The 24,549-nt window shown below is 36.6% G+C and overlaps 1 protein-coding gene across 3 annotated transcripts in view; it reads right to left on the bottom strand.

The window, feature by feature from the left end:
* The window catches only part of PDE4B (phosphodiesterase 4B), a 536,152-nt gene that overhangs the window by 346,329 nt on the left and 165,274 nt on the right, over window positions 1–24,549 (bottom strand). The window contains exon 1 of one of the 3 annotated variants that reach the window (XM_045035977.1): window positions 15,918–16,444. The exons of the other annotated variants lie outside the window; for them this stretch is intronic. Coding sequence (XP_044891912.1) covers window positions 15,918–16,153 — 236 coding nt within the window. The 5' untranslated portion in view covers window positions 16,154–16,444. Of the gene's footprint in view, window positions 1–15,917; window positions 16,445–24,549 lie in introns of those variants that run through there. 3 annotated transcript variants of the gene reach the window in all.

Below are 24,549 nucleotides of genomic sequence, written 5' to 3'. Positions count from 1 at the left end.
CTGCTCCATTCGTTCATTCATTCATTCATTTATTCATTCAACAAATACATATTAATTGTTTATCATGTGCTCATTTGGTTTATAGGTTTAGGAGATTTAGCAAGATAGATGGATAGATAGATAGATAGATACGACATGGGCATGAACATAGATATGGATGTGTACATCAGGTGTGGATAAGAACCACACAGATATCAAAGCAGAAAAAAGGCAAAATATGGAGTGTTATTTTATATAAATGGTCAGTGAATTCCTCTCCAATTAGATGAATTTAAGCAATGACCTGAAAGAAGGAAGAAAGTGGGCCATACAGATATCTTGGGGGAAATTCTGTTTTGATAATATAAAAAGGCACAGACCTTGATGGGAATATTGCTTATATTTTTGTTTGAGGCCCAGAAAATAGACAAGTGTGGCTGGAATGGTGTGAGGGGAAGGAACAGAGTTTGAGAAACAATAGTTTGAAAACAATAGGGCCTTACAGATACGGTACAAACAAGTCAACCCATACTCTGGAGGACTCTGAATAGATACATGGCACAAATGCTCACTTGTTATAAAGAATCACAATGGCAACTGTGTGGGGAATACACTGCAAAGATGGAAGGGTGAAGATCAGGTAAGAGGTTAATTTAACAACCCAATGAGATCATCAGAACAGTGGCAGTGGTGGTAAAGAGAAGGGGTCAGATTCTGGATACATTGCGAAAGCAGAGCTGATAGAATTTGCTGAAGCAGTGGAATATGAAATGACCAAGAAAAGCAGGAGTCATGGAAGACTTCAAGGTTTCTGACCTGAGCAATTAGACTAATGGAATTGAATTTTACCAAGATAGAGAATAAATTACAACAAAGTGAGAAGGGGGTGACGAAAATCATGTCAGTTTTAGATGTGCCAAGATACAGCAGTCAAGATGGCTGTTGGATAGGTATATAGATCTGGACTTCAGAGAAGTCTGGCTAGAGATATAAATTTGGGAATCATCAGAATAGAGATATTATGAATAGAGCTGTGGCATGTTCATAGACAGGTAGATATAATCTAATAGGATGGAAAATTGGTGACAGAGCAGGGGCAGGTGCAAGAACAAAGCCATTGATGGTAAGGGAGATACAGTGCACAGTGGAGGGGTTGGCTTCAACCAAGTACACAGAGAATGGATCCATAGAAACAGGAAGAAGGCAGGAAACATGGGCACATAACAGATGGGAGCTAAATGTGGTGAATAAACGAAAGGTTTGCAAATACAACTACATGCCCGGGACATTCAGCTCATCATCTATGTCTCATGACTTGTGGGGGGGATTAGAAATGCCCTTTCGTCCCCCAAAATACTTCCCTTTGCTTCTGCTCTCTAATGTGTAAAATTCTCCAAACAGAAATTAATTCTTCTGGTTTAATGTTTATTTCCATAACATGAAATAACACAAAAACCCCGTGAGTCAATCATGCTTAAATGAGAATGGATGTGTCAAGTCCTCACTGTAAGAAAGCTTTTAATGAGGAGACATGAGGGTATGAGAACCCTGAGTGTTTTCCCATAGGTGTTTGCAGTTGGAAGTTGAGAAGGAGGTGGAATGGAGGAATGCCACTGAATCTATGGAACTTGTCCATATAAACACTGTGTAACTCCAAATCAGAACAAAAGGGGTACTTGGCTTACTCCTTTATAGGCAGGTTACCTAGCAGTGGTCAGTTGATCTCTGAGTCTGTTTTCTCATCGGTAAATGGAGATAAGGATTAGATGATATAATATGTATGTTGTATAATTTTTTATGTAAAATTTTTTTTAAATCCCGCTACCTTATTTCCTTCTCTCTTGGAGCATATTTCCTGCTTGTTCACACTAGCAGACTACTTGCTGGTATACCGCTTCCCAAGTATAGCTCACTACTGATTAATGGCTGAAAAAAAAATAAGTCATCATAACAGGGGAAAATTCAAGGCTCACAGACATTTGGAAAGAAGACAGCACCATTGCTCTGTCAACCTTGAGTGTCAAAATCAGATTGGTAACACTTGGTAGCAGTGAGAGAGCATTATATTTTATTCTTATATCCTTTCAACATTTATATCTATCAAATAAAGTTATTGTACATGCCAATTGATTATGTACTCTCCTTGGTTAGATTAAAGCTCCTTAATGGTAAAGTGTTATCATATTTATTTTATCCAACAATAAACATTTGTTGATAAGAATGGATACAAAAATGAAATGCAAGGCACACATCAGAATTAATTCCGTAAGTGATGTCTATTTGGTTTTTAGCCATTGAAAAAGCACTGACCTATATAAATACAACAATGCTTTAAGAAACTCTAAACACAAACATCTAAATTATCAGAGTACCAAGTACTTGGCAAAAACATTTTTAGGGTTCACCTAAAATACACAATTCATTAATGCATCTTAAAGCTGAGTCACATTTAAAAAAAAATCTTTTATGCATAGAACTTCTTAGAAGCTTTTTTTTTTCTTCAGGATGTCTCTGCCAAGTTACTTTGCAGAAAACCAAAGCACTCGGTAGCCACTTGTATTCAATGTTGATACTGGAATGCATAAGGTAAGGATGGTAGAGCAGGTAATTATTAATTCCATTTGACAAAAAAGCTACCAGCAGCAAATATACAGTGTATGTGCTCATAGGTCACCTGGAATACAGCTGGCATTAAAACTCAAATCCTCTGAATCCCAAGCAAGTACTGTGTTGATAAAGATAGCTCTTTCATAATTTTAGGCTCTGCAAACCTTTATTCAGATGAAGCAGTTGCTTAATTTAGTCTACAATTGCCAGATAGGGTCCCAAAAATCTTATTTTATCAATTTAGACACAACCAGAACCTTGGCATGATTCTTGTGAAGCCCCAAATTATTTTACTTTATTTTGCATTATCACAAAGCTTTGAGTTTATTTGGGTAGCTGATTTTTCAACTACATACGAATTCACTTGAATAGAAACACGTGTCTTAAAGACATAACCTTTTACTGCCTTTCAATTGCTAGGAGACAGAACCAACCCGATCAATGATCATGTGAGAAGGAAGTCTGTGTCAAAGGGAAAACAGTAGCCTTTATTTCTGTTTTCAGCCCTAAATATTCTTAGAAATGACCAAGATATAATGAGCAATTTGATTTAAATGCTGCATAGTCATCTGGATAAAGGCTAAATACAACTTTCACTGAATATTGGTTTAAGAGCTTTCTACTATCTTTCTGCAGGAAGCATGAAGGTGATGTAACGACCCATGGGGGCAGATAAGATCCAAAGTTACCATTTAGTCTGGCCCCTGTCTCCATTACAGTCTTTCACATAAGTGGTCCCACTGAGCAGAAACTCCTCTCCTTTTCATGAAATAAAATGTCTGTGGAACAATGTTTGTGGTATTTAATAATGTTTACTAACAGTATGCTCTTTACATACAACCCAAATGCAACTGCAGCATGTGAGCCACTCACTTTATTTTGCACTCAGAAATGGTTTATCATTACTTTCTGTCCTATAATCTTATCTTTGATCTTCTTCCAGCAAATAGGTTCCAGTTTGTTGCATTTTTCAACAATTCTAGTTAATTTTATAAATATCATACATGAATAGGGAAAGAATTGTTTTATTTCTACTTTACTGATGAGGAATTTGAGGTTCCAAAGGTTAAATGGCTACCTCTGCCCCACTCACAAAACAAAACAAAACAAAAAAAAACAGTTTGTAAGTGGTGGCGCCAGGATGCATGTCTAGATTCTTTGACTCTAGATCCTAAACTCTTTTCCCAATGCTTCTCATGAATAAACTTTCTTATATAAACAAATAACTAGGAGGTTAGATTCTACTGACTGGGGAAAACAACTTCACTGACATTCTGGTCCTTTGAAAAGAACATGTTTTCTATTTAGTAGAAATATATTTAAATTAACTTACAGAAATAGTATTTCACTGGCAGCCAGTTTCACTAATGGAGACAAGCATGGAATTCAAGAAGGTAACTGAAATCCTAAAGAATACAGATCATTTTATGGACAAAGCCCTTTGCAGTTGTCTTTGTGAAGAATGAAAGCAATTAGACCCCATAACACATGGTGATTTCTTTTTCATTTTAAATTTTACCTTACTATGGAAAGAATAGTTAATATGAGCTTTAAGATAAGGAACAATCCTAGGAAACGAAGTATCCCATGAAACTAAATGGTGTGAAAAGAATGAATATGCACAGCAGTTGCTTAATAAAAACTTATTTAATTAAACCATGTCATATAAAATATGTAAGTAATTTACATTATTATCTATAGGGTACAAGTTTTTATATGGAATCTTAAGCTATGGATGCATTAGTGAATTGATGTCTGCTGATTACCTGTCATTGGCTAGGGATTGTGCTAAGCACTGTGCACACATTAATTTAATTTTCATAGAGGCCTCATGAGATGCAAGTAGCATTTTTCTAATTTTACAGATGCAGAAAGAGGAACCAAGCTAAGTTCAATGGTTTGTCCAAAACCTAGTGTCTGGTAGAAGTTGGGAGTTGGGATTCAAATGCTGTGCTCTGCACCAGACAACCCAGCTTCCTATAGTCCCTGTGTTGTTTTGGTAAACATTAGCATGTTAGAGACACAACTCTAACTCCTGAGCGAGTGCAGATCTGGCAGAGCAAGCTGATAGGTGAAGAGAAAGGCCATAGTTATCCCCATGAAATTAAAATTTGCATCTGGATTTCAAGGGTAAAATCTCCGGAGGAAGTCATGAGCAGCTGAGATACCAACAAGAGAGATTGGATCCCTTATCTTTTTTTTTTTTTTTTTTTTTTTGTCAACCTCTCATTGGGAAACAAATAGTCCTGATGGTGACAGAGAGGTTTCCAGTATAAACTGCAGAGGTAATTGCGGCCCAAATAAGCCACAGAAGCACTCTCAGGCCTTCCATACCGTAAGAAACAGACTGAGCTTATTAATTTGTAGAGGAATAGAAAGGGTAGCAGGGAGACATTTTGAGATAAGTGAGTTTTTGATGACACTGGAATTTTTCCAAGACATTTGTTCACTGAATCCTATATTGGCTTTTTATATGTGGGATCTTGAAATAAACAAAGCATCTTCTTATGCTTGTTTTTTGTTTTGTTTTGTTTTGCCTTTGCTTTTGAGCTAATTGGTGCAAGTAGATGGAATTACTTCAATATGGTTCTCTTCCTCTCTCCTTCACACAGTGGACAGTAACAAATAGCTTTTCAAAATATACTGGTGATAGCAGCCAAACAAGGCCATAAAGTTTCTTAAGAGGGTGTAAGCTGTTCACACTGGGTCTTCTGATATGCATATCGGTATAATTACGCACGGTTCACTAGAATGTGATTATCACATGATAATAAATAAATGATATTTTGTTTCTTCAGTATATGGAATGGTCACACTGTGGATATTGTAAAATTATTTCTTTATAAATTCACATTCATTTTGATTCTCAAATTGGCACAGTCCATACCCAGTGATGCTTTTCAAATAATGAAAAATAATTTCTGCCTTACCAACCAAGGCTGACAATAATGTGAATGTTTGTGTACGCTTAGAGATTTAAAAAGATATTTAATTAAACAGTAGTATCTATTATGTCATTTATAATGCATGAAATACTGTGTTAAGTATTTTAATACATTATCTTAGAAGATAAATAGCTAGTGGACCAGATAGATATGTTTTGTTTTTGTTTTTATTTTGTTTTGAGAGAGAGACAGAGACAGAGAGGCACAGAGAGAGCTTAAGCAGGAAAGGGGCAGAGAGAGAGGGGGAGAGAGAGACAGAGAGAGAGAGACAGAGAGACAGAGAGAGAGAGAATCCCAAGCAGGCTCCTCACTATCAGCACAGAGCCCAACACGGGGCTGAATCCCATGAAACATGAGATCATTACCTAAGCCAAGATCAAGAGTTGGATGCTTAACCAACTGAGCCACTCAGGCACTCCCAGATAGATATCTTTTTAAATTAAATTAACATTCGAAAATATTTAAACATAAGGCTATTGTCTCCATTTTGCAAATGAAGGAACTGGAGTCCAAGACAATTAATGATCTAAAATTTCAATAGCCAGTCAAGAAAAAATACTGAAACCAACTGGCTTTCTCAACTCCAGACAATGTAATATAAAGTGAGGATTATTAGTAAAAAATAAAATTCAAGATAACGTCAAGACTATACAATGACAGAACCTCTGGTGCAGTATATAATTACATCATATACCATTCTAATATTACAAGTTTTATAGTTTTAGAAAAGAAATAACATCTCTTCTTAGGGAAAGAAGATTTAAATGTTATAGACATCCATTCTCTTAGAAACTGTTTTAAGCACCTACAACCAACAATTTATCATTAGGAAAAGTCATAACTATTACAGATGCCTCTAACCCTCCACCATAACTGTTTCAATAGTTTAGTTTTAAAAATGCGGACACAAATTTATTTACAACTTGTCAATATGCTAGCACACTATTAAGAATTAAACTCAGGGGCACCTGGGTGGCTCAGTTGGTTGAGCGTCTGACTTCGGCTCAGGTTATGATCTCACAGTTTGTGAGTTCAAGCCCCATGTCCGGCTCTGTGCTGACAGCTCAGGGCCTGGAGTCTGCTATGGATTCTGTGTCTCCCTCTCTCTCTGTTCCTCCCCTGCTCACACTCTGTCTCTCTCCCAAAAATAAATAAAGATTAAAAAAAATAAAAAGGATTAAACTCAAATTGTGATATGGGAACATGCTCATGGAATAGAAATATAATCCCATACTTTAAAAATAAATATGAGTCTCTTTTTGATCCCCAAACTACTGTTCTCCATGTAAATGTGCTCTCTTCAAACTAAAGGAAACACACACGTTGTGTTAGATATGAAGAAAGAAACAGAGACAGAGTAAATGTAGACAAACATTACTAATTAGTAAGTCCAGGTAAAGGATGTTCATTGTGCTACTTTTTCAACTTTTTGAAATTTTAAGTCTTCACTCTCACTGAACTCTCCTTGTCCCAGATACTTCCAACCTCTTCATTTGTCCTGCTGCCATTCCTGAACATTTTAGATGAATATAATTTTAATGTTATAAATTGTCTACAGAGGGGCGACTGAATGGCTCAGTCAGCTGAGCATCCAACTTTGGCTCAGGTCATGATCTCGTGATTTGTGAGTTCAAGCCCCACATCAGTCTTTGTGCTGACAGCTCAGAACCTAGAGCCTGTGTCTCCTTCTCTCTCTGTCCCTTCCCCGTTTGCACTCTGTCTGTCTCTCCCTCAAAAATAAACATTAAAAAAATTTAGGGGCTCCGGGGTGTCTCAGTTGGTTGAGCATCTGACTCTTGATTTCAGCTCAGGTCATGAACTCATGATTCATAAGTTCAAGCCTCACATCGGGCTCTGCACTGACAATGCAGAGCCTGCTTGGGATTCTCTTCTCCCCTCTCTCTCTGCCTCTCTGTCTCTCTCTCAAAAGTAAGTAAATAAACATTAAAAAAATTTTTTAATAAATAAATAATAAATTGCAGAATTCTACAACTTTATCAAGCACAGATACATAGAAACTTTTTCTCTCTCCACTTGTTTATCTCTTAAACTGGGGGTTTTCAAGTACTTGGATATTATGGAATCTATGCGAGACTCCTCCAAAGTTCTCTAAGCTTACAGTCATCCATATTGTTTTGTTCACCCGGGACTAAGAAAAAGATCATCAGTGCCCTATTTTTCAAGGAATACCCAAAATGGTGCCTAGAACACTGATGTTCCAGAATGTGCAGTTTGAAAACAGTTTTCTTGAAGCCATACTACCTCTCACCCTTTATTTCTAATTTGTGTAACTCCCAGTAAGCCTGAGCTGTGCAGGGTAAAGGTAAGGAAGAGGAGGACAAGTGGGTCTGTCAGGGGTGCACGCCATGTTACAGATGTTCTGTTCCGCGAAAGGTCTAGAGCCACAGTCATTTTAATTTTTTTAATGTTTATTTATTTTTGAGAGAGAGAGAGATACAGAGCATGAGCGGGGGACAGGCAGAGAGAGAGGGAGACGCAGAATCCAAAACAGGCTCCAGGCTCTGAGCTATCAGCACAAAGCCTGACATGGGGCTCGAACTCACAAGCCATGAGATCATGACCTCAGCTGAAGTCAGAAGCTCAACTGACTAAGCCACCCAGGCACCAAGGCAGTCATTCTTCTCCCTCACAGAAAAAATGCGTAAGTTCTAGCAAGAAGCAATCTGAGATGGTCAACAAATTACTTTCTTTTTTTAAGCTTAAAGTACACAATGAGATTGAAACATATCTGTGTCAGACAAATTACTAGGAGAGACAGAGGTCTCAACCTTGAAGTACAGAAACATTGAGACAGCACCAAGTGAAAATTTTCACTCCTGCTGATGTCTTTTCTAAAGTACAAGGGTTGTTAATTCACAATTTCCTCACTCTGCAAGTCATGGACTCTTACTTCCAAATTCCCTGTGGGGAAATCCTATAAAGAACTCAAATTGCCGTAGCTCTCGCTGGTGTCAATATTTTAAATGTTGCATCAGTGGAAAGACATAGATAATTAAACATTCTAAGATGTAACATGCAAACATTTTAAAGACCAAATAACAAGTAGATTCCTCTGTGTGACACTTCTACCCAGTTAACAAGAGATACGTAGAGCTTTCCTGAGCTGGAGCACCAACTGTGCTAGTTGATGCATGAAGAATAACCAAATAAATAATTGTACAGTGCTGCGGACAAATATTGACTTTACAGCACTACAGGCTAGGTGGTATGATTTGTACAAAGTGGTTTAATTAAATAGGCTACCATGTAAAACACTTAGCCTCTAGTGAAATGTTGTAATTAAACCAGTATCTGCAATATCATAGAGGAAAGAAAGAAAGAAAGAAAGAAAGAAAGAAAAGAAAAAAGAAAAGAAAAGAAAAGAAAAGAAAAGAAAAGAAAAGAAAAGAAAAGAAAAGAAAAAAGAAAAGAAAAGAAAAAAGAAAAGAGCCAGTTAAAGTAGCTGTACTGGCAGAAAAGAAACACAACTATTTAGAGATGGATGGAGTAGGAATAAGGGTGCTTGTAGAATAAGTATGAACTAAGCTTCCTTTTCTCTTCCCTCATATCAGGCCGGAAGGAAAGATCCTCTAAGAATAAAGAGCAAGAAACAGGAACCACAGTCATTCTTTCTTTTATTTTTCCAACAAATATTAAGTGCCAGCCTTTCTTGTAGGTGCCTGGGTTGTAGTAAACAAGACAAAATCCCTGCCCTCATGTAATTTAGAAAGGTTGGCAGATAACAGAAGAAAAAAAAACCAATATAACAAACAAGCATGTCTTTTCAGTTGAGTATTTTCAGGTAATGATAACTACCAAGAAGAAAAATAAAGCAGAGTAAGGGACTAGAACGTAAAGGGTGCTGTTTTTTAGATAGAGGGGTCAGAGAAGCCTTCTTTAGCAAGTGATAAGAAGCCTGCATGGAAGTAAGAGAGTGGCTCAAGTCAACATCTAAGGTACTAGTCTTGCAGGCAGAGAGAACACCAAGTGCAAAGGCCCAGGAGTGCAAACATGCGAGGTTTGTTGAAGAACAAACAGGAGACTAGCATGGTGGGAGAGAATAGGAGATGAGGTCACAGGTAGCCTGGAGCCAGATAAGGCAGGGCCTTGTAAACTATGGTAAGCATGTTGGATTCTTTCCTGAGAATCATTTAAATGCCTCAATCATAATGTTACTGGTGTCTTCACAGCAATGTTAGAGAAGAAAGCATCTCTAAACAACAGCCAAGGAGAAAAACTGGGAAACCACAAGGAGGGAAGAACGGGAAAAGAAAGTAAATGGGATTTCACAAAGGGGGATAAACTTTAGCAGTTGGGCAGCAGACATGCTTGCCAAACCACCTTCCAGCATGTGTCTTAGGGGCTGTCATCATTACTTTACAAAGCCTGTTTACAGGAAGTATTTTAAAAATCCAATATATTGAAGACTGGCGGACACTAAAAGGCCAGGAAAACACCATTTATAGACTTGCATTACCGAGAAAATGCTTGCTCTGATTAAAGCAATAGACTCAGGCTATGAGGCATAGATTTCCACTGGCGTTCAGTTCAGTCTGTAAACTAAGATAATTTCTGTCAAAAAAAAAAAATCCTCCAGGACTGTACACAAAACACAACACAAAGCACCTCTAGCAAATGAGGAATGAGCACTAGGGTTTTCCCCAGAGGCACCCCAAGCACGTTTGCGGTGATTGTTTGATGCATTTGGGGACAGTGCACATCAGCTAATACTATGCATAGCATCATGGTATAGGTGATAAATGTAAGGGGAGACCAAATTTACATATGTTCCCCCCATGTTCCATAAACAGTAATTTGTTAAGCCATAAAGAATGTCATAAGCACAGTTTTCAATGTTATGGGATATATACAATAATTAGAAGTCATTAGTCTCAAATGTACATTCTCCTTTTTCCCTTTGCTTCTAATCTCCTCATCTGCCAAGCCATTCTCCACAATGCCTGCCAATCTCTTACCAAAGTAAAAAGCTATTTATGGCAATCCCCTCCTCACCACCTTGCAGTGGCTCCCCACTGATGCTGCAATAAAGCCCCAAGTCTTGTTCATGATACTGGAATCTCTAAAGTATGCCTCCAATCTACAGGCACAGTCTTACTTCCGATCTTTGCCATCTTGCATCTTATGCTTTGACTTCAGTGAACTTTGCTCACTTTCCCCCATGCTCTGCGTCAAATCCCAGCTCAGCTCCTTATTTGCTGTGTAACCCTTGGAAAATTGCTTATCCTGTGCATCACTTCTTTTCCTATAAAACGGAAACAATAATACTGTATAATTCATAACTAATGGGCTCTTCATGGGACTAAATAAATAAATATATATATATAGAATAATGTCAGATACAGTGCAGGTGCTTAATAAATGTGAGCTTTTATTACTGTTAAGGGTTAATGGAATTTCCTTATTATTACTATTTCTCTGACCAACAGAATGGCCTTCCTGGCCACTCTTCTGCTGGAAAACCGCTACTCACTTTTCAAGACCCCATGCAAATGTCATCTCTTCTCTAAACCTTTCCTAACACACTGATTCATTTTCTAGAGGTCTTTATTTCTTCTGTGCTCTCATGACAAATTGGGGCATCGTTGTTCAATAGCATTATTTACACACCACTGATTAATTAATAATGCGTAAGTTTGTTTTCCAAACAGTATACGAGTTCTTTGAAGGCAAGGGCTATCTTTCTCATTTTGTGTCTCCTAAACCCAGAGTAGGGCCTGGAGCACAGTAGTCTCTCAACAAATGTTTTGTTCAATCAGTAAATATATAAAGACGTAGCTATTTCTCAAAATTTATCCAATATAGCTAGCAAATAGTTCAAGTAAATTGAAGAATAATATAAGACAAAGATATAGTAAGTTTAGCTAAGAAACTAGGCCTAAATTGCATAAATCGTGTCTACAATTTAGAGGAAGGTCAACCATATACTATATTCATTGTTCTATTTTTACTCTTCCCCAGTCATTTCAGCTTTGTTTTATCAGGTATAAGCTCCTTTAGAGCATGAGCTATGTTTTTTAGTACATTTGCACAACTATTAGGCACAAAAGTATACATTTCATGAACCTTTGTTAAAATGAGGAAAGATTTCCCAGTTATAGCTAGAACTAAATGGGGGAAAGGGAGAAAAACACAAGTCTTTATTTCTGATACTAACTCTAATGGAAAGAATATTGCTCCCTGGGCAGGCACATTCCAGAGGCAAGCAAGGATAGATGGACAGAATGCAGTGCTCACTAATACACTTGTTCTTCAAGAAGAGAGTGTAGGGATAGGTGTGTGGTGAGCACAGGGTGTAGTGAAGGCCATCACCAGTAACCTTATTCAGAGGATCACTCTGCTGATGATGATGGAGGAGACCCAGTGACTGAGGTTAGAACATCAGCAAAGGAATGAAGGTTGAAGAAGCTGGATACTATGGCAAGGGCCAGTCAGGAAAAAGCACTGCAGGAGCCAAGTAGAAGAAGATTATGCCTCAGAAGCTGTCACTCTTTGTGGTTAGGGATAAATAATACGCTTACCGGGGCGCCTGGGTGGCTCAGTCACTTAAGCATCTGACTTTGGCTCAGCTCAGGTCATGATCTCACAGCTTGTGACTTCCAGCCTCACATTGGGCTCTGTGCTGACAGCTCGGAGCCTGGAGACTGCTTCGGATTCTGTCTCTCTCTCTCTCGCTCTCTCTCTCTCTCTCTCTCTCTCTGCCCCTCCCCCACTCACACTCTGTCTCTCTCTCTCAAAAAATAAATCAACATTTAAAAAAATTAAAAAAAAATATGCTGACCTAAGGACTCTGGCATTAACTTTCCAACTCCATACACATTTTGTTGACACTCTGCAATGTAAGATATGTTTTTTATCCATATTTTCTCATATCATCTAACAGTGAGTATAGTATCTATTACTGGGTTTCAAAATTCTAAGGAGAATTTGGAAATTTGGGATGGTGATTTAGAGTTAAATTAATGGCTGATGGAGTAAAAATACATGGAATAAGCTAAAGCAATTCAGAACATTTTTAAAAAATATTTGCAACATGTAATCTTGAAAAGAACATGAATTTAGAGTATTCTTATACTCCAAATGAAACTTAAGTGAGATACTATATATGAACATTCTAGTAAAGAATTTAAAATATAGCAGGTGTTGGAATCCACATAGATTGAACCAAAAGTTTTTCTCACTCACAGCAGTACTCAATTCTATATGTTGAGAGTATAAAAAAAAAGAAAAAGAAAAACTTGGGACCAGTTAATAATGATTTTTGGATTCATGTGGTTCCTATAAGCCTTTTCTTAGTATTCACTGAGGACCAAAAACCAGATTACAAATATGATATGTTATATACAGATTGATCATCTAGAAGAATTTTCTAGTACCTGGACTATGAAACAGTGAGATTGTGTACTAAATGAGATTATAGAACTATCTCTCCAAAGTCATAAAAAATAGGCAGATTTCCAAATGTCAAAGATGGAGTAATTGTGGTCTGCCCAAGGGTAAAAGGAAGCAATGAGATAATCACTCAAATTCCTTCCAGATTTAGGATTGTTTGAATATTCTGATTAGTGACAACACACTGAATATCTACTTTTGTCTTCAGATATTTTAAAAATAATCCCAGAGTCAGTATTTCACAAGTGCTTCTTAAATCTTCTGCCATTAGCCCACACTTCAGAATTTGGGTTTTCAAAACCAGAGCTACATGTTCATCTGAGTGAAATATGAAATCTACAAATAACTAAAGATAAAAAAAAATGTTCAGTGAGTTTAGACATAAACTGTATCTTCTGCATTGTTTAGCTTCATCATGAAAATTACTTTAATTTCAATGCTGGAATCAAAACAAGCCAGTCTTCTTAAAAGAAGCCTACTGTCTACTGTAAAGTAATAACATGTTTTTAGAGACTTCTAAGTGCATATCTTGGAATTTCTAACTTAAATGCATGGCTTGGAAAATACCAATTGTTGATAGTGAAAGGATAGTTACATTTCATCATGACAAAGGGGCAAAAATAAAGTACTTGTGCTCTAATTTACTCATGTTCCTATTATATATGATGCTAGAAAAACACATAATTTTTAAGATGAGTGAAAAAGTCATTCAAATACATATGTGTATATTTTATAAAAAGACATTTTCATGGAATGTTTCATGCAAATAAATTTGAAAAATATTAAACATACACTCAAATTAAACAATAGAAATAAATGCATTTATGGCTTAATCAGGACCTGAAAACAAACTGATATAACTTTACTAAGAATGGTAAGAAGGGGAGTATGTGAGTTGAGGGAGAAAAAGGGTGAAAATGAATCACGGTCATAACTCAAGTCATTTTATAAGTTTGGTGACTAATGGATTCTTTAAACCTATATTATGGTACATTATAACCAATTCATGTGTTTTGTGGGGTTTTTTTTGACAATCTGTAGAAATTTTTGCTTTACCTCAGCTAGAAGAAGATCACTCTAATAGCATGTTACCTTAGATATCATTTAATTACTCTTTTTGTAGCTCATTGCAAGAAAATTTGTATAATGCATGAGTGAAACTGGCTTTTTAATCACTTTAAAATTTGGATTCTTTTGAAAAGAAAAAAATCCAATATTTATAGCTCATGTTCCTAGCACATCAAAAATCTATTCTAAGTAAAAAGAAAGGTCACATTATTATATTCAGAAACTCCACAGTAAGGAAAATATTACCAAAGTCTTATGAAGATTTACCATTATCTGAAAATTAGCTTACTAAAATTAAATGTCCTTCTTCTCAAAATACTGGTTTAATATTAACACAAGTAGTAAAACAGATAAGCCTATTGGTTAATTGTACATTTTCCATCTCTGTTCTTTTTATGAGAACTAATTATACCCACATCCCTTCTCCTATCCAGTTATACTACTTAGCAAACTATATGAAAATACATACACATTAGGAGTGGAGTAAACCACGCGAGAAAGGCGTTCTTCAGTATACACTTATATATAAATCTTCTCTTTATACAAATGCTACCATTGGTAGGTTTTTAAAAACTAATCACGTGCATTCTACGTATGAAACTATAATTAAGATTTAATTCATCAAAAAGATGACCAGGAAAATTCTTCAATAGAGCAATTATATGAACAACAGTCCATTTTCAGAAAACAAAAACAACCATACCATTTTAACTAGGTAAAGTATCTTTTGGCTCACCATGTGGTACCTATCAAAGGCAAGCTACATATTTCTAGGGGTAAGTTGAATTTGCCAATGCACTGTGCAGTAGATGAGACAAACATTTCAGATGAGTGGAAACCAGAATTTAAGTAAATACTAATGTGCAAACCCAGATATCCAGATATCCTCAGTTTATAATGTTGGTTGGCAACCTAATATGCAGTCACACAATCACTGTGTTAGAATTGCCTTTAAGAGGTACCAGCTCCCTTTATTGCTATGGTCCCTATTAAATAAAAACTATCCAGATACCCAATTTTGAAGGGTCTCTCAATCTGAAAGAAAATACATCCTCCAGAGAATCAGAAATGCCCCAGTTTTGGTGCTTAAAGTTTATTTAATTTCTATTGTGCTTTTTAAACATTTCATTATCATACTGGTTTAAGGAATTACCCCATTGTATGTAACACATACATTAAAGGTGGCAGACTCAGTGCAATTTTTACAGAAAGTTCTTGAATGTACTTACTTGGCATTCCTAAGTAAACTGGGGATTTATTTATTATTGCCTATAATTCTGAAGTTACTACTTTTTTTTTACAAGAGGCTCTTCAAGATAATAGCAATTTGAATCTAAATAAGACTAATTAACCATGTAATTTCAGAAGTGGGAATTTAGTTCTCCTTTTCTTTAAGCCAATAAATCAAAATCGCACTAGTTTCTACACAACATACATGGCAATGCAATAATTAAGTTTGACTTTATATTACACATTGCCGTAAGAAATAAATCAGAACTAAAATTCAACCATTTGTCTCGTACCAAAAATACGCAATTAAAACATATCAACAACAGCCACCAAACACACCGAAAGAAGTCAGCTATCACCTCAACAGAGATTAAACAAAACACTGAATGTTAAAAACTCCTTCAGTATTTAATTTACCTAGAATCGGCTAGGTATACTTTGGTGAGCAGTAACTTTAAAGACTCCCTACAGTTAAAGGCTTATTTTATCTGGAAACAGCTTGGCAGCACAATGATAATTTAATATACAGTGCACTATGTATTCTTCAGCAGACCCGCTCTCCATTCGTTTCACACTTGTGGTATGCATTATGAACAAAATTCAAATGTTCGTTTTCTACATTTCTGAATCACTGCCGCTACTGAAAAGCACCACAGACACCTCCAAGTCCCGTCTTACCATGTATGAGCCACAGTAAAACGCCGACGTTGCCGGATGCTTTTATTCACCAGCAACTTTCTGAAAAAGCATGGTGAGTTCCTTGGTGAACTGCGTGGAGAAATTTTAGGAGATGTAGGTCTGTTTCCCGGTAATCTCGGAAGCTCCAGTTCTAAGTGCATTTGCTCCTTGAAAGTCTTTATGCAAACCTCAGATTCGGAAGCAGTAAGTTCTTTTGAAGACTCTCTTGCTGTCATGTCTTATATGGAGTGCTGGCTTTCACCACCCAAAACAAAAACCTCAAACATAGCAGAGACACAGCTGCAGGTTAGGAGGCTGATGAGTCTGCAAACTGTTTTCCAGTTTAATTTCGGAAGCTGCGGCTCCAGTGTTTGAGCTGCTTAGAGCAAGAGCAGCATACTCGAAGAATGGTAACTCAGGCTGTCACAAGGAGCTTTATCAGCCTGGCTTCGCCTCTGAAAATGCGCCAAAGTGCTTCCTATGTCAGTAGCCTCCTTGTGGATGAGGCTTGTCTGCCAGCGACACACTGACACTCACTGAATTCATTCAGCTGAATATATCAACTCATGAAATATTCATAAGGGCTTCTGATAAATCCTTTACATGTATTTTTTAATCTTATCAAAGGAGCTGCACTCACTAATGGATAGTCGGCAAAACCTTGTCACTTGTTTTGTTTGCACAAAAAGCAGAACTAGAGCCTGTCCAGCACATGAGATGTTTCAAGTCTTCATTCAGAATTATCTTGCCCTATAATGCACACAACACTAACTCCACCTACCAGATGCTTATTGGCCTAGGATTATTTAAATAATCGCACTCTGTTTCCCCCTCAACAACACCCTCCATCGCTCAGATTTTCATCAGATTTGTACAGCTACTGTTCTCATCACAGTGAAAACATTAAATCAGGGACTGTCAAAAGCCTTGCTAAAACAGCCCCCCAAATTCCATTTCTGAATGAAAAAGCTGATTTGTTGAAGTTTTTTTCCCCCTTCCCTTCTCCAGAAGATCCAAAACGGCATCTATATAAAAAATGTCAGCTCACAGGAAAACATTGGATTTGGTTCATTCCCCTGAGGAATTTAAAGGCTAATCTTTATTCCAATAAACATTACCCTCACTCTTCTGTTTAAGCTCTTTGTTCAAGGGCTAGCCACAGCAGCCACTCTGTTAGTTAGATGCAAAGTCACTTCTGAAAGCCAAAACTTCACAGAACAGAAAGGGAGGTAACAACAGGGAAGAATGAAAGCTGCTGGGAAAAGTGCAGAGTCCAAAGTCAAGCATTGCATGTGTGTGTGTGTGTGCGTGTGTGTGTGTATGCGCACGCACGCGCAGGTGGCTATGTAAGACAGTGTGTGTGCGTGTGTGTGTGTGTGTGTGTGTGTGTGTGTGTGTGTGTGCTTTGTTCACAAGGGCATACAAATGAGATATATGGACAGGGGAATCCAAACAAGTGTCTCAAGTACCAAAGCAGATAATTGTAACCTGAAATTTCATTTAGAAATACACTGGAAAGCAGGCTTGATACTTTAAAAGGCACATGGAAGGGAAAAGAATATGGTGGTGCTTGAAGTGTACAGATGTTATGAAAGGTCTGTACCAGCCATGACTGCCACCAGGGCCAGCCTGAGCTCATAAAAATTTGACAAAGCAAAACTAAGGCTAGTCAGTGAGAGTGACAGTTAAGGAATGATTCACAGGAAGACTTCAGTGAATAAAGGAGAATAGTTTTCCTCTAAGGTGTGAGGACTTCCACCTTTAAAAAATCATTCACATACGTCATATACTCTGACTGAATACCTAAAGGACTGAAAAAGAGCAGATGATGACCTAGGGAAAAATAAACCCCATGCCAGCCTTTGGGGGAAGTGGGTCAAACCTAATAGAAAGGACTTAAACTCCTAGTTTACAGGTACTATCTTGGAAAGATATTGATATTGCAGTAACACCCTAAAAATACATCATGAACAAAAGCAAAGTTAGGGAATTTCAGAGTTGGAAAAAATCTCAGTGATCACCTTATTCAGCTTCTCATTTCAAAAACAGAGAAACAGTCCCAGAAAACTTCAGTAACTTGTCCCGAGTCACATTGATAGTTGACATTAGAGCTAAAAATAAAACCCAAGCTTTCTGATTCCCAGTTGACACTCTTTAACTGTATGAAACTAAGAAGTCAAAAGAGTCATTTTGTCCAGCCAGGTCCTCATACATCTTCTTTATATATTTGAGTATGTCTTAATATCATGTGAGGAAATATGGTCACTGGTACCTATTATTTACCACATTATGAAAACAAAGCTAGGACTTTCCTCCAACAATAATATGATTTAAAACTGAAACATGAGAATATGTGATCCTGCCAAGATTCAGAGTGTTTCATTTGCAAAAAAAAAAAAAAAAAAAAAAAAAAAAAAAGCACTTTGAAGTTACCAAGGTCTTTCTCATAATCACTTTTTAAGGTTGCCAAAATATAGTAAGCATTTCAGGGAATTTTTTTCTCCTAAATTATGGTAAATTTCTTAACTTGGATTTAGCTGTAGGTAAACTGGGGTTCAGATAAGGAAATGTTGACATATGCTTACCTAAAGCAACATAATGATGCAACTGTAATTATTTTCCAATTCTTATCGGCAATTTATGTGACATTATGTGACATTTCACATTACTCTTCATTTTGCCTACTATGACAAGCCAATGTCCCAGTTAAATAAATTTTGAGAATCATCCTAAGAAATAAAATTCTCAAAGATAAAGTCTGTTAACTCTACCTACTCTAGACAACATTTAGTAATACTAAAGACAGTTAATTGAGATACAAAACTTAAAAGATAACGAGACTATTTTAAAGTCTGAATTAGTTACCCTAGAGGAAAGGAAATGTATATCTACAGGTAAATTCATGAAAGTTTGTTTCTAGAGTCAAAATGCCAAAGAAAATCTCAACACCGTGTTAAATATTGAAGTCAAAGATGAATCTAGAAAGTAGGAAACGGGAGGTGTTATCTAAGAAAAAGTACACAAAAGCACAGTAAAAGCAGATAACACCCTGCTATATTTTAGCAAAGAATATACTGTTCTGAGAGAGACAGTCAAAAGAACTGGAGGAAAAAAAACAAGAATAAAGCAAACAGTTATGTGCCCTTCTAAGAGGCTAGGAAGGAGCCAAAATCAAAACCTTCCTATCTACATGCCATGCTTAGCTAACCCTTGGCACCCCAAAAAGAGAGATGAGTAATTCTGAGTCAATTTATTAGAGTACAGATAGTTGCCCTTGGGAATTACTTGAGAATTCCAATTAGAGCTATGTCTCAATTTGAAATAATGAAATTCCTAGTGTCCACATACTGTTAAAGTGATATGAATCAAGAATCTATCATAATAAAATATCATTGAAGGATCTGAATAGCGTTACACGGTCAAAAATAATAATGTATTATATGTATTATTTACAAATATTATGGACAAATAAACAATACTTTGAGTTTTTATCAAATTAAAATGGAAAGCAAATTAATTACAACCAAACAAAATTATAAACTTGTAGTACAAGTATTATAACATTGTTAAAATGTATTTTAAAAGTTATACTTTGTAATCAAATTATTTTAAATGAAAATAACTACCTTCTTTTCGTATCCAACACCTTTCAGACTTTAAAAGTTTACCTGGAATAAATTTTCTCTGACCTGAGTGACCAATTTTTAACTAACGGCTATTATAAAACTAAAGTATTTTAAAGGCATAAAACCAGATTCTATGCAGTAACATTATGTATAACAATGTTGAAAACAAAACAAAACAAATATGGCTAAACATTTACCATGAATACAAAGCTGGATATTTGAGAAGACAGAATGTATCTGGAAGTTTCTTTATGAAGAGGAATAGATTTAAGACCATCAATATTAACAGAGTTAAATTGCTGTTGATTATATCTCTAGATTATTACCCAGTGCTCTTTTTCTAAAACAACACACAATCTGAGCACAGCCATGAGGCTCTACTCAATTAAATATGGACAAGCTCTTCTTTCAGCCAGACAAGGTAAGACGTGAATACAGAACACCAAGAAACACCAAGAGCCTCTTTCAACAGAATGCCCTACTCACCACAGATGGCAATTTGTCCCAATTTCTCCATTTCAGAAATTTCTCTATTTGAAGAAATAGAACTAGACTTATTCCAACGTGGCTGAGGAAAATATGCCATTCAGTTGAATGGAAATAGTTGTCTGGCCATCTAAAAGAGGAACAGTTAACTGACCATTCTTTAAGAATTAAGGGATGATAGGGAAGTAGCTCACATTTATTGCATACCTGTGGTATCAGACATTGTTGTAAGCATTTCAATAAATTATTTCAATGTTTCCTCATTATAAACTTATCAAACAAGTAGTATTGAGATCTCTGTTGGACTTCCTGATGGTATTAACCTCTGAGGTACTTAAGGGCTGAGCTGAGCCTTGTTCATTTCTAGAATATGGAAGAGTCTGGTACAGAATTGATACCCAATAAACATTTCTAGACTGAATGCACATTATTTTGCTCATTTTCAGATGAGATCATCAAGACACAAAATTGCATACTTTTTAAGGAGTTGACCCTACACCACACTTTTTATAACAGAGGAACCTAATGAGACAGAAGAGGGAATGCAAGCTCCCACGGTAGTCTCGTCTTGTCACTAAAGTACTAAATGTCCTTGAGTCTGAAATCATCTAGCATGTTATCTTTTTAAATTTTTTTTTCAACGTTTTATTTATTTTGGGACAGAGAGAGACAGAGCATGAACGGGGTAGGGGCAGAGAGAGAGGGAGACACAGAATTGGAAACAGGCTCCAGGCTCTGAGCCATCAGCCCAGAGCCTGACGCGGGGCTCAAACTCACGGATCGCGAGATCGTGACCTGGCTGAAGTCAGACGCTTAACCGACTGCGCCACCCAGGCGCCCCTAGCATGTTATCTTTATAAGATGATATGAATGCTTCACTTTTACCCATATGACACTATTTACTTCCTCAACATTACTAAAATAGTGCTCCCAAAAGATCAGCTTTAACCTGTACCACCTCCAATATCGCCTAAATCCTAGAGAGGGAAGTTTATACCCTCGTTACTTGAGCATGGTATCACATGGTTCATATAGATGGTCCCATTCAAAAAAGAAAAGCCCTCCAATGACTCCTCATTACACTCAGTCAAAGCAAAGGTCCACACAATGGCCTAGAAGACCCTAAGTGTCCCCATGCTCATCTCAGTACCTCTCTGATTTCATGTTCTTATGCATTCCCTCTGGCTCTCTCTGCTCCAGCTTCACTGGCCTCATTTCCGTTCACTGAACCTGTTGTGGAAGTTTCCTCTTCCCCAGGATATCTTCATGATTTGTTCCCTTATCTCCTTCTAGGGTTTGCCCAAATAACACTTTCTTGATGAAGTAAGTCTTCCTTCATCATCCTGTTTAAAACTGCAATCTCTCCCATTCTGCATCACTTTCCTTCATCTATCTGTCAGCATATAATATAGTATATATTTCTTATTTACTTGTTCGTCATTATTTGCTCCCCCTAGAATTTATGTTTCACGAAAGCAAGAGCTTTGTTTTGTTCACCAGTGTAACCCTGGAACAGTACTGGCTATGTAGTAGATATTTAAATAAATATCTGTTTGATGAATAGATGAATGATCTCCTTGGTGCAGAATAAGACAAGGGAGGTGGGTAGCAGGCAAAACTGGGATAAATGACCTCTCTCAAAGGAGAGCAAGAGCTATAGTGGTATTAAGCCATAACCCTTCCACAATTTTGTGTTTTATTCTATGTCATTTTCCCAGCCTAAACGTGTTCAATGTCTCTACTTTCTTTGCCAAGAATACTGTCTCATCCATTAAGGGTAAATTCACATGAAAACTCTTCACTGAAATCCTTCTCAGCTTCCACAGGCAGAGTCCGCCATTTCATCCCATCTGCCTGCCACCAGCACTGGGTTCATCTTCAGAATGTCTCAGAGGATACGGTAGTACATATTATTGTCTGTCTCCTGGAGTAACCTATGAGCACTCCAAGGACATAAACCATTTTGCTCATTTCTTTATGTCCACAGTCTGACATTGCTCTGATTAATATTTGTTGATCGAAACTATGAATAGAAAATGAATATGGTGCCCCAAATCATGCCCTCCTGTCATGCTCAGATTATTCTTACTGTTTTGACAGCTCGTCCGGGCAATATCCTAACTTCCTGAGCTTACGAAGGTTTCCAGAATGAGCTGCTTAAATCATAGCAGTTTGGCTGTGTTTCCCAATTTAAGTAGCATTTCTTCATTCTTTAAAAAAATTATCACAATTATCATTATTACTATTATTAGCGTTCACATTCTTACTGCAGTGCAAAAGCAGAACAGCCATGTGTTACACTGCCTTTTCATTAGGTGGTATACAGGCAGGACGACTTGTAGGCCCTCTCCTCATGGTGCTTTCTGGGTTGGGCAGAGTAATTAGGTGCTTCTTTCACAAAGCACATCCTGTGAAGGCAGACTGCATAGGCAAAAACACTAAGGAAGCTCCTCTCTTTGTTTCGTAGGTCATTGTTAACATCAAGATATATTAGCAAAGATGAGTCAGATACCTAAATGCAAGGAGAGAAACTATTCCCATGGTAGGTGTTTTAAAATCTGCATTAAATGAAGGTATTCCAGTTCCCAAAGATAATACTAACCTGTCAGCAAATTACCTAAAAGGGTGATTTCAAATGAATAGGATATTAGGGACATATATGTTTAAAACAAAGGCATGTTTGGGAAAACCTCTTTCTCTAAATGATCTTGTATATTTTTATTATTTCTACTCTGTCAGCAGTCTTCTGTAAAATATGCTTTAAAATGGTATGGTATTAATCTACAGCTAAAAATTTTAAATGTAAATAATTATCTGTGTAAGACCAATTAACTATGATACCACAGAGATCATAGAAAGTGTATAGCAGACATGAAAACTAAGTCAAATTCACTCCATTGCTCTTAAAAAGAGACTAATATTCAGGGATCCATTTCATGCCTACATATATATTTGCAAGGATTTAACAGAAACAATATTTTCCTAAATTAGTGATATAACAGGATGAGTCTAAAAAGGGTACTGAGTACATATGAACATGGAAAATTCTTTCAAAATAGTGAATTAGATCATCATGATTGGCTCATTTAATTTCAAGTTTGTTTATTCACAACATATTCTGTTAATTCAAAATCTGTTCATATTAGAAATTTTTTAAAATTCAGTAACATTAATAATGATAATGATTTTGATTTATAACGAAGAAAATGGAATTTTATCTATCAAGACTGCATGTGAAGTTCTATTATTAAGAGGTAACTCAAATTTAATTTCCTATAAATATTTCATAGCATTGAAGCACTGCAATATTAGCATATGTAAAATCCAAGAGTGGAGACATTTTTTATGCATGCATGCCAAACTCTGTAGCAAAGACTTTTAAATAGAATGTATATTTTTATAAAGCTCCCTTGGTTACTTTTTGTCTCTCTTGTTTTCTTTTTAAATTTACCATACAATAAGATTGACCTTTTTGGAGATGGTGTTCTATGAAATGAAATGCATGCCTGGATTCATGTAACTCTACCATAATCAGGATAGAGAACAGTTCTATCAACCCAAAAACTCTCTTGTGCTGTGCCTTTATAGTCACATCTTCTTTCCACTCCTGATTCCTGGTGATCCCTAATCTATCCTCCATCACTGTAATTTTGTGTTTTCAGTAATCTTATAGATATGGGATCACAAAGTACTTCACATCTTGAGACTAGCTTCTTTCACTCAGTGCAATGTCTTTGACATTTAGACAATGTTACATTTATTAACAGTTCATTCCATTTTACTGCCATATAGTTTTCTGTTGTATGGATGTACAACAGTTTCTTTTTTATCCATTCACCCCTGAAGGAACATTTGGGCCACTTCTAGTTCAAGACAATTATGAATAGAAACGTAATAAACACCATGCACAGGTTTTTCTGTAAATATATATAGGTCATTCCTCTAAGGTAAGTACCAAGGATTGGCATTGCTGGGCCACATGCTAAGTGTATGTTCATCTCTATAACAAAAGGTCAAATTGTTTTCCAGAATGGTCGAAATCATTTTGCATTTCTATCAGCACTATGTGAGAGTTCCCTGTTGCTCCACAGACTTGTCATCACTTTGTCTTTTGTGTATTTCAGCCCTCCTAATAAATGTGTAGTATGTATCTCATACTGCTTGGTCTACAGTTCCCTATTGGCTAATGTTGATCATGTTTCCATGTGCTTATCTGCCATCAGCTTCTTAAGTACAGTGTCTGTTCAGGATTCTCACCCATTTTCAATTTAGATTGTTTCTTTTCTAACAATTGAGACTTCTTCCCCAATCTTCCCACTAATGTTTACTTTTCAGAGTTCTCAAACAGCTGATCTGTGCATTCTGTCCAGGACTTAAAGCTATATTTAGAGGTAGAAACAGAATGGAGCATGATGACTCCCATCTTACCTGGAAACAGAACCTTTAACAGAATAGTATCAGTTACAAAATCTGAAAGTTTCAAATTGGTTTTACAGTTTATAACACTTTTACATTATCAA

This window comes from Felis catus, chromosome C1 (assembly GCF_018350175.1).
Source record: "Felis catus isolate Fca126 chromosome C1, F.catus_Fca126_mat1.0, whole genome shotgun sequence".
NCBI lineage: Eukaryota > Metazoa > Chordata > Mammalia > Carnivora > Felidae > Felis > Felis catus.
This window is presented reverse-complemented; position numbering and strand designations above follow the sequence as displayed.